This window comes from Cetorhinus maximus, chromosome 12 (assembly GCF_964194155.1).
Source record: "Cetorhinus maximus chromosome 12, sCetMax3.hap1.1, whole genome shotgun sequence".
In the NCBI taxonomy this organism is placed as follows: domain Eukaryota; kingdom Metazoa; phylum Chordata; class Chondrichthyes; order Lamniformes; family Cetorhinidae; genus Cetorhinus; species Cetorhinus maximus.
The window spans coordinates 95894214-95910175 of record NC_135890.1 but is presented as its reverse complement, the minus strand read 5'-3'; the positions used below and the strand labels follow the sequence as shown (position 1 = coordinate 95910175).

Below are 15962 nucleotides of genomic sequence, written 5' to 3'. Positions count from 1 at the left end.
ACATCAAAGCACCCAGACCAACTGTCTGTAATTCAGTTAACACAAACACAGACCGACCCCACTATTACTCTACAATAAATTCCAATAACATTATGAAAATTGTTATATCTTCCTAACAGCCATTTCAGAGGTCAGTTAAGAGTCAACAACTTTGTTGTGGGTCTGGAGTCACATGTAGGTCAGACCAGGTAAGAACAGCAGATTTCCTTCCCTAAAGGGCATTAGTGGACCAGATGGATTTTTACAACAATCGACAATAGTTTGTTTCATGGTGCCCCGAACAAAAGGAGCTACAGCAGTTTTTGGGAAAATTTGCACCTCATTCTCTCTGAGGAGCCACTAACGACTATCTGTGGACTATACAGCCCAACTGCCATACAAAGGCAATCTACATTTTATAACCTAGGCTGGCCAGAAGGAGATGGATTGTCTGCTAAGGCAAAGGTCCTGCAACTTTCCTTTCAATTCCTAATGGCTGTGATTTTGGAATCCAGATGGATATACATCCTTTGTCAAAGACCTGGTGGAGAGGTGGGAGTAATGTGACATGGGCCTTTGGCTTGTGGAACAAGTAATATTGCCTTGCTGAACTGCATAGATCAGTCTGCTGTTTACCATCTAATTAACAGCCTCACAGACAAAGAACTCGGCCCAGGTGGAATACCTGGCCCCCATCTACATTGTTGCTGGAAATTTTGTACCATCAACTGTAAGACTAATTCATCTCAGTATGCCTATCTCATCATGTGAAGTCAGCGCCACTGGAAAAGTGAATTATCCAGCATTGGTTTTCAACCCACCTGACCTCTGTGAAGTAATACCTCATTGGACTTTGATTCTCAACTCTGGAACAAATCCGAAACAATATGTCTCTGTACTGTAAGCCTTTCTCTATCCCTCTCTTGACTATCTGAATCAGATGGGGACATTGCAAACCTTCTTTTTTGCATTTTAAGTGTGTACAAATAAATTAACCCTTTGAGTTCATTCTATCTCGAGTTTGCTGTGGGGTTATTAATAGAAAATTGGATTGCACTGAAACAGAGCGATTGGGAAGTATGCCACTGCTTATAAAGAGGGAAGCAAATCAAAACATCTTTCTGTTTACAGGTGAGTGGTGAGAGGAGAAATTTAGTGCTGTTCAAATTAGCCTGTCTCCCTCCCTCCTGTTTGTAACAGTCACAATTACTGAGACTAGCTTTTAACTCCAGATTTATTAATTCAATTTAAATTCCACCAGCTACCACTGGGATTTGAACCAGTGTCCCCGAGCATTAGCCTGGGCCTCTGGATTTCTTGTCTAGTGACATTATCACTACACCTCTCCTGACTACTAGTCAGCAGTGTAGGCTGAAAATGAGAAGCAAACTAGCATGCAAATGGAAAGCATGCTAACGCTCTTCACTCTCACACTAGATGCATCACATCGATCTGTTGGACGCACTTTTGAACACTATTCCCCTATTTATGAAGTCCAGGATCCCGTATGTGTTATTACCCGCTTTTTCACCTTCCCCTGCCATCTTTAGTGATTTGTGCGCATGTACCCCAAGATTCCTCTGCTTCTGCACCCACTTTAGAATTGTACCCATTATTTTATTTTATATTCTCCTGTTCTTCCTACTAAAATGAATCGCACCTCTCTTCTCTGTGTTAAATTTCATCTGTCACTTGTCCGCCTGTTCCACTACTCAGTCTATCTTTCTGAAGTTTAGCAAAATCCTCCTCACAGTTCATAATACAACCAAGCTTTGTCATCTGCAGATTTTGAAATTGTGCCCTGTACACCCAAGTTTACGACATCAATGTGTAATGAGAAAAGCAGGGGCTCTGATGCCTGGGGGAACCTTCACTATAAACCTTTATCCAGTCCAAAAACAACCCTTCATCACTATGCTCTTGTTTCTTGTCACTCAGTTGGTTTTGTATCTATGCTGCTACTGCCCCTTTTCCTAAATCACTTGATGAATAAGACAGACATGGGTATTTAAATTTCTGCATGTAATGCAGGGGAATTATATGATTAATAAGGAATTTTGGTCTAATTTTAAATGCACATTTGCTTTTGTACCACGTATAGGAAACTGGATATTTTAAATTCTGGTTACTGCTGCACTCCATATTCAGCTTGAAATACACACGCTACTGCAGAAGAATAACGTGACTTTGTGTTATATACACAAGGAATTCTTCCTGAACAATTATATTTAATTTGCAAGATCGGTTGAGATTTCCATGTTTACGTTTCAATTAAATTTTGTGCTTATCCCAGTGAGGGAAATTAATACTGACAGTTGGAACTCTTCTTGTTCTAAGTTCCCATTGGCAGCATCATGCCACTCCCAAGTCCGCTATCTCTCAGCCATTTGAAGAGCAACAGTCCCTTTACTTGCTCCAACAATGTGCCTCAGTCTCCAACCCTCAACCTTAAGCACATCTTCTGCACCAAGCAGCATTTTCTGAAATGAGTCACTCTGCAATCTCTCTAATTTGATTAAATTGGCATTTAGGTGCTTATAGGGCCATGCCCACTAAGTACTGGATTCCAACTGCTTAAATTTGCATTGAACATTTATAGTTAGGATGAAAGTCTCTGCTGTCAGTTTGGATTGAATTTAAATGCAGATCTCAGAGATGAAGTCTAATAGCTAAGTCACTGCCTCCTAATTTGCTGAAGAGTAGATGATCTTCAATCAATGACTATTTGACGTAATGATTTGTTTTGTTTAATGGATGGCCTCTTAAGACTAAGATCGTTTGGAACTAATTGGATGGGTTCTTCAGACATTCTTTTTCTTCATATATGTTTAGCAGCCTTATTTTTATTTTATGATGCACTTTTCATTCAAAGCCTACCAGAAGCTTATCACCGGGAGCTTGCACAGAGTTGACCAACTATTCTGCATTAAGATAGCTGCTGGAGACTGGATCCAATAGCACAAACTTCCATTTATATTAAGCCTTCTTTCAAAAAAAAAGTTATATGGTACCTCATGGGTATATGGAAAATCAGTGTCCGGTCGAAGAAGGCAGAATTAAGGGGTACAACCAAGGCTTTGTTTTAAGGAAATGTTTACAGGAGAGAAGAAAGGTGGAGAGGTTTAGGCAATGAATTACTGAGGGGAAGGTGCCACCAATAATGGTTATGTACAGGACTATAAGAAACAGCTGAGAATGTTTGGAGAGGTTGAAGATACAGCTGAAGATATTTACATTGATGAGATTGGTTTAACAAGCCCCATGTAGAAGTGCTGACGTGTTTGGTATCAATAAAGATAGTAAAGTGAGCTGTATGCTCTTTAATCAGTAGACGAAGTAAATTAAAGGTTCTAAAGAATAGTAAGTGACTGTATTGTCTTTGCAACTGCATTTCAGTTTTGTAGTTCATAACCAGTGCTTCATGCCAATGGTGTTCTCCCATTTTCCTGTGTCTTGGTGATCCCAAGGACTTATGACCCATTCTATAAACTAGGCACAGTAACAATGATTTATTTTGAACTCCTAGGATCACCACATTATCAAATATATGCTGGTCTTGCCACTCCCTATCTCTGTAACCTCTGAAAACCTTAAGATTTCTGCTTTTATTCTGGCCTCTTGTGCAATTCCAATTTATTTATTTTTTGCTCCTCCATTGACATCTTTGCCTCGGCTGCCCAGGCCCAGAACCACACCTATAGTCACTTGTCTTAATATCTCTCTGCTTTGGTGTCAGATGTTTGCCTGATCGTTTTTCTTAAACATCCTGCATAAATGGAAGTTGTACATTGGCACATGGATTCATAGGAGATGAAGGCTCGATTATACGAGCTGAATCTGAGCAAACTATCTAACACAAACAACACAAAATACTATGTTTTATCATTTTCTTGTAAGTTTTCATTCTTAATTATGTTCCAACCCTATTTTTAGTAGTGGAGAAAGCAAAATAGCGGCAGGAAGAATTTTCAAAGTGTTGTTTGATTTTTTTAATGCTGCTGTCTGAAAGTATTTTTGAGGGTGTAGTTGCAGGAGAATAGAAACGCAATTCTTGATCCAATCCTGCCATGCCATGCCTTGAAATTTTTAGATAAGTTGAAAACCAGTTTCACGGGTCTGTGTTGCTTAAGGCACTTGGTATGCATGTACTGTATTTTCTGTGTGCGTTGGCACATGTAGTACAAGTGCAGAACGTGCTTCAGACAGCTAAAATGTGCTTCTGGTTCAGTGCCAGGAAAGGTGCTTGGGAACATCTGTCCTGCCCTGGGAAGACACTATTGCCACACACTGGGCATAGGTCTGAGAAGTGGTGTTAAACTCATCTAACACCACCTATTTTGTAAGTAAAAGCACAATGAGCATTTTAAAGAAGTTAAAGCTAATTCCTGGGTTGCATTTCTAATCTCAGAATTGTGACATTTGGCAGAAGTAGAGAGAATGTACAACTCTTCAGTTGGGCGTAGGAAAAGGTGTCAGGTGATTTGGCTGGGCAACAGGCATCTTAAGAATAGTGCCACCAGGAACTGGGAGATGGATAGAGCAGATCTTATGAATAAGTTTATAAATATGAACTTTAAGCATTACTTGAGTGGATATGTGCTGGGATTTCTCCCTCGTTCCTGTTACTGAAGTTGCACATTAAATTTGGGTTTTTTTTTTGTTCATTGGATGTGGGCATGACTGGCAAGGCCAGCATTTATTGCTTATGAGCCCATCCATAATTGCCCTTGAGAAGTTGGTGAACCTTGCAGTTGTTGTGGTGTTAGGGAGGGAGTTCTTAAGTTTTGACCCAGGTATTGCAAAGGAATGGTGATATCATTCTAAGTCATGATGTGTGACTTGGAGGGGGACCAGGTGGTGGTGTTCCTATATGCCTGCTGCCTTTGTTGTTCTAGGTAGTGAAGGTTACACATTTGGAGGATGCCTTGAAGAGGGCATCTTGCTGCAGTGCATCGTGTAGATTGGCTTGTTCAACCTTTTTTGTGCGTGGGGGCCGTATTTCAATTTCTCATTCGAGGGGCCGATGAGCAAATTTCAGAAAGATGAGGTTTGGCACAACGTTAAGCATGAATTTTAAAAGTTGAGGTATGAAGGTGTTGGAGGATTTCTCAATTACACTTCTTGGGGGTCTATTAATTTGCTGAGGGCTTCCTGTCGAATTAGCGTGGCCTAGAGAAAACAAGAGAAAGCCACGAGACCCCAGCTGGAGGCAAAGGCACAGTTGATTTTTTTATTGTTGCAAGGAGAGATGTGGACTACACCAGAGTCATATCTAACGAATACAAGCATGTATCCAGTTTTTATAGTAAGACATTTTCATTCATTGCTATGGCTAACAATACAGCGGAGATAGTAAACAATACGTGGAGATAGTAAACAATACTTGGAGATTGCTTCCCATTTCATTTTAATGATTGTACACAGTCAAGTTCATGTTACAATGCAGCTGGAGGTAAACTCTTTTAAGTATTGATAAAAGCAAAGAACTGCGGATGCTGGAAATCCGAAACAAAAATATCTGGCAAAACTCAGCAGGTCTGACAGCATCTGCGGAGAGGAATACAGTTAACGTTTCTGGTGAAGAGTCAATAGGACTCGAAACGTTAACTGTATTCCTCTCCGCAGATGCTGTCAGACCTGCTGAGTTGTTCCAGGTATTTTTGTTTTTGTTTATAGGTATTGATAGCCTGTTAACGATCGGAGGTGAACTCCGATGAATATTGATAGTCTACTTTTGTCTACTTACAGGCATCCATCTCTCTTTAACTGCCCTTCCGTAACAAAAGTTATGGGTGTTCACAATGCCCAGACGATTCCGATTATTTTAAACACGCAAAATACACATACAACCCACGTCAACGTCTGTCCCTATCTTACACAGATTTACCATATTACCTTTGTTCTCAACTGACCCAGGCTCGCAAGCAGCAGGGGTCCAAGCACTGGCACCAAGGAGTTTCCCTACATACCTTTTCATCTAGCTAATGTCGGGGAGAACCACCACACAGGGCAAGGAACCATGTTCCCTGACTGAAAATTCCCCACAACAAAGGAAAGAAACAACTTGTTGAGGAAAAATAAAGCAATGTCAGAGCAATAAATTGATCATTTTTAAAAATTGAGTAATTAATAAGGGTGACCATTAGATGGTGTGTATGTGTGGCTCACTCCCAACCTCAGGGTGCTCACTCACTCACCCACACCCACTCTGAGAGTGGGTGTGATTGTGTTGATGTGTGAGTGGGAGTGAGAACCCGGAGGCTGGTTCCTCACACTCGCACTCTCTCTTGCTCACTCGCCCCGTGCCTGTCCACATGGAACCCATTGTGAGTATCAATAAGCAGGTTACTGCAAAATAAATACCCCTTTATAGCACTTTCCACCACTTAGTGAACAGACTCGGGCAATAATTAGCCAGATTGGATTTGTTCTGCTTTTAGTGATGGGGCATAAATCTGGGCAATTTTTCCCTGTTGTCAAATAAATACCACTGTTCTAGCTGGTCTGGAACAGTTTGGCTAAGGGTGCAGCTAGTTCTGTAGCTCAAGTCTTAAGCATTACAGATGGGATGTTATCAGGGGCTTTAGCTTTTCCTGTTTGTAGTGCGCTCAGTCGTTTCTTGATATTGTGTGGTGCGAATCGATTTGGCTGAAGACTGGCACCTGTGGTGGCGAGGACCTCAAGCGAAGGCTAAGATGGATAATCCTTCACACTTCTGGCTGAAGATGGCTGCAAATGCTTCAGCCTTGTCTTTTGCACTGACCACCTGGACTCTACCATCATTGAGGATGGGGATGTTCGTGGAGCTTGCTCCTCTCCTGTTAATTGTTTGATTATCCTCTACCATTTATTACTGGATGTGGCAGAACTGCAGAGCTTTGATCTGATCCATTGCATGTTGGGTCAGTTTTGCCTTATGGCATGTGGCTTCTGTAGCATGCATGTAGTTCTGTGGTGCAACTTTGCTAGGTTTGTACCACATTTTTAGGTGTGTTTGTGCTCCTGGCATGCTCTCCTATACTCATTGGTGATTTCAGAATGAAGGATCTGTTGGGCTTTGAGGTTACAGGTTGTGGTGGAGTATGATGCCCCTTATGGCCCACAGTGCCTCATGGATGCCCATTTTGAGCTGCTAGATCTGATTCGAATCTGCCCCATTTAGCACAGTGGTCGTTGACACAACACAATTTAGGGTGTCTTCAGTGTGAAGATGGAACTTTTGTCCCCTTAAGGACTGTGCACTGGTCGCTTCTGTCTGTGAGAGGTAGGTTGGTGAGGTCAAATAGGTTTTTCCCTTGTGTTGGGGGTCTCACCATCTGTTACAAGCCCAGCCTGGCAGATATGTCCTTCGGGGCTTGGTCAGTAGTGGTGCTACCAAATCATTCGGTGAAGGACCTTCTGTGCCTCTTCCAAGGGATGTTCAATGTGGTGGAGTACTAATTTATCAGTTGAGGGAATGGTCGGTGGTAATCGGGACATTTCCTTACAGGAAGCTACAGAAGTGACAAAGTTGAAAGAGGACGATTGTGAGTCTGTCTTTGCAAGGTAGAGGCTTCTTTAGCTCCAAGGGCCTGACTGGAAAAGTGACAGCTACTAAAATCTGACACTAGGACAAGTACAAAAGTATTTTTTTAAATGACTTGGTACTTGTGAACATCACAGTAGCTGGGAGTGTAGAAATGGCAAGATCAGGAGGTAGACTTATGATGTGTGAAAAATACATGATGTCAGGTATCCTGAATTTACAATATATCCAGGAGTATATGTACATCAAGTGTCAAAGGATTGTGTTGTTTGAGTGGAGCTCTGACTTTGAGGGCTGGCCTGCCACTCTCTTTTTATCACATGCAAGAAAGAATTATTTCTGGCCATTGTGTTCCAGAAATGGTCACTCCACTGGTAGAGAGGAGAATCGAAAGGAGATGGGAGGAACCAGTATAGTGGGAGGAAAAAACATTGAGTGTAGACCAATAGATAACCAGTTCTTGACTCTCTTGTAATGAGGAAGAGGATGAGATGCAATGGAAATGGTATTTGTGATTAATGCCACAACACTGAGCAAGTGGAAAACAGACTTTAACCTATGAAAATAGTTAGTGCGGAATTATAAACGTTTTTATAAGCTGATTTGCAGGCATCATAATGTGTTGCCTTCCTACTATCAGGATAAGGAACTTAACGGGGCAAGTGAAAATATTATTGGTAATGGGGGGAAATCAACTAACATTGTTGGTTACATAAGAGTTAATGTTATTAGAAAAGTGTAGGATGGAGGTATTACAGAGGGAATTTGAACAGTTTGGTTCCATAAAGATTTGCAGGAACTTGACAATAGTAATCTCAGGAACCTTCTCTATGCTATGCGTTGGGCCAGATTGGATATGTCGGCTTGTTGCTAGAGAGTTTGTGGAGTGAGGGTTTTGGCTTTCAACACTGTTGGGTTAAGTTCTAGGGTTGGGAAGCCATTTAGATGAGAAGTTTCATCCAAACTGAATTGTACAAATGACACTGCAAAGGAGGTTAATGGCACTGTATGGTATACAATTCAGGATACTCTCTTCCTCACCATCTCATTGCCTTTTTTCCCTGTTCTCCCACACTCTGGTTTTTATACAAAATAGTGCACTTGTGTCTTTGAATCAAATATGAACATTTTAGTGGGGAACAACCTGATGCAATAGTCAATTGCTTTGTGTGTTTTGTCAAGGACCTAAAGCACAATACACAAACATCAATACTAGCAGATATTGCTGGCATGTCTAATGACTTAAAAACAGAACAATCCTTGCAATATTTAAACCGTATCCATTATTATGCAATAATTCTATGTGAAGGTTGTAATAAAATCATGCATTTCCATGTGATTATAGTTTTGGTTTTGTTTAGGATGTTTATCTGGAGTGATTTTTGTTGATATCATGTAATACTTACATGTATTTTTAGTGTAACAACTTACATTTATGTGGCAGCTTTATCATAGATATCCCATGTGCTTCATAGCTGAGCCAAAGAGTTGACGGAAGTTAGCAAAAACTTGGGCAGGAATTTACAGGGGGGTTGGGGAATGTTTTAAGAAATGCATTAGAGTGAGAGACCTAGGTGGCTGAAGTATGGCTGTAAAATGTGTAGTTGAGGCAAGGGGATGCACGACAGGCAAGGATCAAATGGGTGTTATGGTGCTGGAGATTTCAAAGATGGGACATGGAGGCTAAAGAGGCATTTAAACAAGAATATAATTTTAAAATTTGATATTTTGTGGCACATATAGTTCAGCAAGGATAAGAGTGAACAGAAAGTGTGATTGTGGAATAGGTTATGTGTAGCAAAGATTGAAATAGAAATTTATGCAGAGTGGTGGATGAGTCATTGTCAAGAGAGCATCAGAGTAATGTAATCTGGATGTGATAAAGGCATATATTTTTGGTGGAAGATGAGCAATGCTAAGCCATGATGAAGATAGAGGTCAGATGCTCTGCTCCAGTTTGAACCAATGCGAAGATTGCTAATGTTCAACACCAGAAGGATATGGAGATGGCAGAGAGAGTATGGAATTTGAGATAGCTGGAGGAAGATGCGACTTATTCAATACTGGATGGCAGCCAGTCTACTGGCAGGTAAGCAAGGATGATAATAAGTTAGAGCTAGGTGTCGATAGCATAGATGGCAGAAGCTGACCACGTGGATAGATCATGGGATTTGTACAACTACTGCAGGGACGTTAAAAAGTCAGCGTCCTTTTAACTTTCATATCACAAATGCATAAGTTGCTCAGCTCTAACAACTTTTTAAATGAAAGTTACAATTTTTTTCCAAATTTTGAAACTTCCCAATATTTTTGCATTGTTTAATGTGTAAAATTTACTTGTGTATGTGCCTTTTACATGCTATCAAAAATCTAGTGATGAGCAATAACTGGATATTCCATCAATGATCGTGGCGTAGACATCTCGGAATGTGGTTAACCGCATGCACCACATTGAGCTAGGTTTGATTCCCCAATTACAGCCATGGCAGTGATGGGAAATCAATAATGGAGTCACTCCAATGATTTTATGTAAGTCTTTAATAAAAACAATTTGATATTAAGAAAGAAATGACTTGCATTTATAAAATACCTTGCTCATCTCACAGCACTTCAGAGCTAATGAAGCAGTTTATTACAACAGTGACTGTATTTTAAAATGGGGTAATATGAAAGCCACATTGTAGACAGTAGGGTTCTACAAACAGCAGTGAGATAACCAACATCACTAAAAATGGGTTCATCTGGTTGAGGATTGTTGAACTAGACATTGGGAGAACTCCCTTGTGCTGTTTTGGTAGTGCTATGTGATCTTTCACATCCACCTGACCAGAAAATTGGGCCTCTGTTTAATGTCTTATCCAAAAGGCTTTATATTCTGAATCTCCTCAAACTCTATATAAGATGTCTGCTTTTATCAACAATTGTATGCAATGCCATCAGAACCACAACGCAATGCTATCAGAACCACAGTTTTGATTTTTTTTAATTAAAAAAGAACCCAAGTTAAATTTGCTGTAATTGCTTTTACACAAAATAAATACATTTTAACTGTTTAACATTTCAAGTGGTATCCCCTTTTGCGTTTTAAATCTGTTCATTTCCTGAAATGCAGGGAGAAGAAATGGGTAACTGTTGGTGACACATCGCTCAGGATCTACAAATGGGTACCCGTAACGGAACCTAAAGTTGATGAAGTAAGTTGCTATTCTGCGGTCAGATGTATTGGGGTATAGTGGAGCATCAAATGGAAATTAGGCAGCTGACTATTACTGAAGTGAGTTGGCAAGACAGTATTGTTTCCATTCTCACATGTGCTGCTTGTTTGTGGATCCAACAACAGAATAAATAATTCTAAAAGAGTTTTAAGTATAAGAAAATGTTCTAAGTATACACTTCTAACAAAGACATTAAAAAAGAATCCAGTTTGTAAATGTCGTCATGTTTCTGTGAACTGTTTTTCATTTTGTTTAAACCCTTATTTTGGACACTAGAGATTTCAGTTGTTGAGGGGGATAATAGTAAGTGAGGTGAAAAAAAATTCAGAACAAGTTTTGAGCAATTTGTGGGAATGCATCAATCAGATTGTGTCAATAGCCATGACAGAAAGTTCACTTGGAGGAAAAGCTATTGGAGTCGGAGGAATATAAATAATTTTTTTTTTTGGTAGGCTGGTGCCTGTTTAAGGGTCATGGGGCCAGTGGTTACAATGTGAGGAGTTTGAGAACAGCCACTAAACTAGAGTGAGCAAAGAGAGCAGGGAGGTTGCAGCTCTGGTTGCTATAAATAGGTGGACCCCTGTAAATAGGGGTCTATTATTGAAAAACAAAATTGAGTTTCAAACACAGTTGGAGAAAATGATCAGTGCACTACAATGGTGTAAGGCCTTAACTTGTTTGATATGCTGCAATTAAAGTTTTCACGTATTAAACTAGTACCATATCTTTCATGGCTTTCTTGCATTTATAAATATTTGCGTATGGAATTTCCATCATAAATGTTATAAAAAGTATTGCACAAAAATCTTGACACTGGGAAGTTCAGGAAGTGTTCACCATAAACAAGGCCTAATTTGCAGATAAAAGCAAAATACTGCAAGATGCTGGAAATCTGAAACAAGAACAGAAAATGCTGGAAAGACTCAGCAATCTGACAGCATCTGTTGACGTTTTGAGTCCATATGACTCTTCAGAGCTACAGAGAAGTAGAAATGTGATGAAATTTATACTATTTGAGGCAGGGTGCGGTGGGGGACGGCGGGTGGGGAGCAGGTGAAGCTGGATAGAAGACTGGCAATAGGTGGGGGCAAAGGAGAGATTGGCAAAGATGTCATGAACAAAAGGACAAAGGGAATGTTAATGGTAGTGGTAAGAGCTAAAAAAAAGGTGCTGATAGTAGCTTCAAGGGGAGAAAGCAGAATATGATAATAACAGGACAAGGGTAAGCACTCTGAAAAGAACACCATGAACAAGTAACAGGTGGCCCTTGTGGGGGTGGGGAAGAGGATGGTGGTGGAGGGGAAAAAGGATCGAAACTGGGATAAAACAATGTCTTTTTTATCCCTTTTTTTCAATTTTTTTTATCCATTTATTTTTATTCATTTTTATTTTCATGCATTTATTCGTTGTTTTATGCCCCCTACTTTTTATCCCATTTTTGATCCCCTTTTTCCCTCCATCCCAACAAGGGCCATCTGTTACTTGTTAATGTTGTTCTTTTCAGAGTGCTTACCCTTGTCCTGCTATTATCACATTCTGTTTTCTCACCTTAAAGCCACTATCAGCTCCTTTTTTAGTTCTTACCACCACCATTAACACTGTTTGTCCTTTTGTTCATGACATCTTTATCAATCTCTTCTTTGCCCCCATCTATTGCTGGCCTTCTGTCCAGCTTCACCTGCTCCACACCGCGTGCCCCCACCCCCACCCCCACTTCCTTAAACAGTATAAATTTCATCACATTTCTACTTCTCTTTAGCTCTGAAGAAGAGTCATAAGGACTCAAAGTGTCAACTCTGTTTCTTTCTCTACAGATGCTGTCAGACCTGGGTTTTTCCAGCATTTTCTGTTTTTGCAGAAATCATATGAATTTTAGATCGATGCATCTACAAGATGCATTGCAGCAACTCACCAATGCTCCTCAGTAGCACCTAGAAGGACAAGGGCAGCAGATGCATGGGAATACCATCACCTGCAAGTTCCCCTGCAAGCCACACACCATCCTGACTTGAAACTATATCGCTGTTCCTTCATTGTCGCTGGGTCAAAACCCCTCCCAAACAGCACTGTGGGTGTCCGTACACCTCATGAACTCTAGCAGTTCAAGAAGGTGGCTCACCACCACCTTCTTGAGGGCAATTGGGGATGGGCAATAAAATTGGTGGCCGAGTCAGCCACTCCCACATCCCATGAAAGAATAAAAAAGTCAACTCTCCATGTTTGTTTTGTTTGATCCAGAAGAACAAAAATAAAAAAAAGGGGAAAGATGACAAGTGTGGCTCTGAAGTGACAACCCCAGAAAACAGCTCCTCACCAGGCATGATGGATATTCAAGGTAGGTGTATTTCTTGTGTGTTTGGTAGATTGTAGACTATTTTCTTAATGGCATATTTTGTTTCAGCTGTTACTTCTGGTTAATTCCAAAAAATTTTGCTTGGCTAATGTACACTGTTCAGCAGTTGTAATCTGTGGAATATTAAATATAGAACTGAATTGAGTACATAACTCTTGCAATGTTCAGTTATAAATTTTGGTGATTCATGTAGTTAATATGAGCTCTTCCTTTTTTTTAAGTTCAGAGTGATTCTTAACCACAAATAGTGGTTGCTACCTTACTTAAAATACTGGAAAAGTTATTTGGGTAAATTTCTATCCTAATATTTAAGAAAATTTGTTTTAGATTTGGCACTGGCTTAAACATTGTTATAAACAGTGCAGTGTAAGTGGTTTGCTGGGAAAAGATTGATCCTATTAGAGACCCAAAGGGAAATCATGTAGAATCAGAGAACATGGTACAAATTTTAATGAGCACTTTGCATCTGCTTTCATAAAGGAAATGGATAATGTGAAGGTTACACTAAAAGAGGAGAGAAATTATGGACAGAACAATAGAGAAGACATGCTAAAAAGATTGTGATGACATCCATCACTCTCAGGAGATGATGGACTGTGCCCAGGATATATGTTACTTTTGATCATTTGTCTGTTGCGGCTGTAGAAGCTGATGTGTGAGTGGCAGTCCCTTCAATGAGGTAGACTGATTTTTTTTTTTTCCTTTCCAGCTGGCTCTCTTTTCTGCCATCTAGTCACTTATTTTGTTCTCTGCTTTTTCCATGCCCTTCCTGGCCGCTTGTCTCCAGGCACCTCAGTCAGCGGCGAGGACTTCCCATGCATCGACTCTAATCCCTGTCAACTTGAAGTCAAGCTTGCAAGATGCCCTCGTATTGCAGATGTGGGTGACCCTTTGGTCTTGTGCCAATAGCAAGCTCGCCATAGAGCATGCCTTTGGGAATGTGGCTATCATCTATTCGACTTTCGTGACTCAGCCAATGGAGTTGCCACTGACTTGAGGTCAGACATGCTGGGGAGCCCTGCACGCTGGTGTACTTCCATATTCAGCACTCTTTCTTGCCAGGAGATGCCAGTATTCATCTGAGGCAGCAGAGGTTGGCATGCAAATTTTGTCCATGTTCTGCTACTGTGAAGGAGGGTACTGAGAACACAAGCCTGGTACACATGGAGCTTTGTATATTTCGGTTAGTTTGCTGTTGGTCAACACTCTACTTTCTCAACTTTGACATGACAGCTGTGGCCGTGGCAATCCTGGTGCTGATTTCGGCATCAAAGGATAGGTTGCTGGTAATTGTGATCCAAGTTAAGTGAAGTTCTCAATGACGACCTACCCTGGAGGTTGATGTTGATAGGTGGAGTCTCTACACCCTGGCCCATAACTATGGTCTTCCTGAAATTCAGCCCAAACTCCTTGCAGGCCTGGGAGAACTGATATACAAGCTGTTGCATGTTAACTTCAGTATGGGATGCCAGTGTGGAGTCATCAACAAATAGCAATTCATGAACTTGGACATTACACACTTTGGTCTTGGTGTGCAGCCTTACCAGGCTGAACAGCTCTGGCATGCAGGTAGACATCCTCATCTGAGTTGCTGAAAGCGTACAATATCAGCACGGAGAAAACTATGCCAAAGAGAGTTGGCGCCAGAACACGGCTCTGCTTTACCCCGTTGCTGATCTTGAAACCCTCCGATGACGCTCCATTGTAACTGATTAAACTGCATGTTCTTATGGAAAGAAGTGACACCAAGGAATCCAGGCAGACAGTCTATTTTCTGCAGCAGTTTACAGAGTGAGCCTCTGCTGATGATAAGATCTAATGAAGACAATGTAGAGTGGCCTGTGCTGACTGTGGCACATCTCCTGTAACTGCCAAAGTGAGAAATTCATGCCTACTGTCAATCTGCCAGCTCTGAAGCCACACTGAGACTCAGTAAAGTGTGTGATGCCAGGGTCTGCAATCTGGTCAGAGCAACACGAGTGAAGACCCTTCCCTACAATACTTAACAAGGAGATGCCTTGGTAATTGTTGCAGTCATTGCGATCCCCTTTGTTTTTGTACAAGGGGACTATTTTTGCATCAGAAATGCCTTGAAGCATTGATCTTCCAGCTGAGACAAAAGCTCACAGAGATGCTGCAGCAGTGTTGGTTTTCCACTTTTGATGATTTCAGGCGGAATGCCATTGTTTCCTGGGGCTATACCACTGGCAAGGCAGTCAATAACCTTGTTGAGCTCTACTATGGTGGGTTCGCTGTCCAGCTCGTCCATGACTAGAAAGTCTGGAATGGTGCTGAGAGCTTCTTCAGTGACATTGCTAGTGCTCCACCTTTTCCATCTGCTTGCTAGGTTCAGTGATGATCATCCCTGTCTTTGTCTTTAAGGGAGCTTATTTGGTGCTGCTGGGCCTGTTGCTTTCCTGATTTCTTCATCCCTCTAGAATCCCCAGATTCAGCAGCAGATCGTGTGCTGTTGCAGAGTTTCAACCAGTATTGATTGGTGCGCTATTGATTCTGGCAACTCAGAGCATCTAGATTTTGTTTGTTGAGGACTTGCTTGTAGCTCATGAGGGTTCTCTTCTTGGTTGCAGTAACTGACTCCATTTCTATCCAATAAGTCTCAAACCAGTCGGCATTTCTCTGATTTTTTTTCCCCCACACGCAATGAGTGCAATGTTTTATAGATGGTGTTGCGCCCATGATCTCATTTGACATCGCCCCAGGCCTTGGGCATTGTTGTCCGAAAAAGCCTGATCGAGGATATTGAGGAACTCCTGGGTCCTTTTTGGGTCAGTGGTATGACAAATGTTGGCCTGAGAGTGACTTTTTTTTGGAGTGCTATAGTTTCCTTGGCTGAAGCCTGACCTTGCTACACACCAGGGAGTGGTCATTA

The 15962-nt window shown here is 41.1% G+C and overlaps 1 protein-coding gene across 2 annotated transcripts in view; it reads left to right on the top strand.

Annotated features, from left to right (window-relative positions):
* bcl7a (BAF chromatin remodeling complex subunit BCL7A) overlaps positions 1 to 15962 on the top strand; it is a 69090-nt gene that overhangs the window by 37807 nt on the left and 15321 nt on the right. For both annotated transcript variants that reach the window (XM_078554144.1, XM_078554143.1), the window contains exons 2-3: positions 10617 to 10698; positions 12958 to 13054. In XM_078554144.1, the coding sequence (XP_078410270.1) occupies positions 10617 to 10698; positions 12958 to 13054 (179 nt within the window). The remainder of the gene's footprint in view (positions 1 to 10616; positions 10699 to 12957; positions 13055 to 15962) is intronic.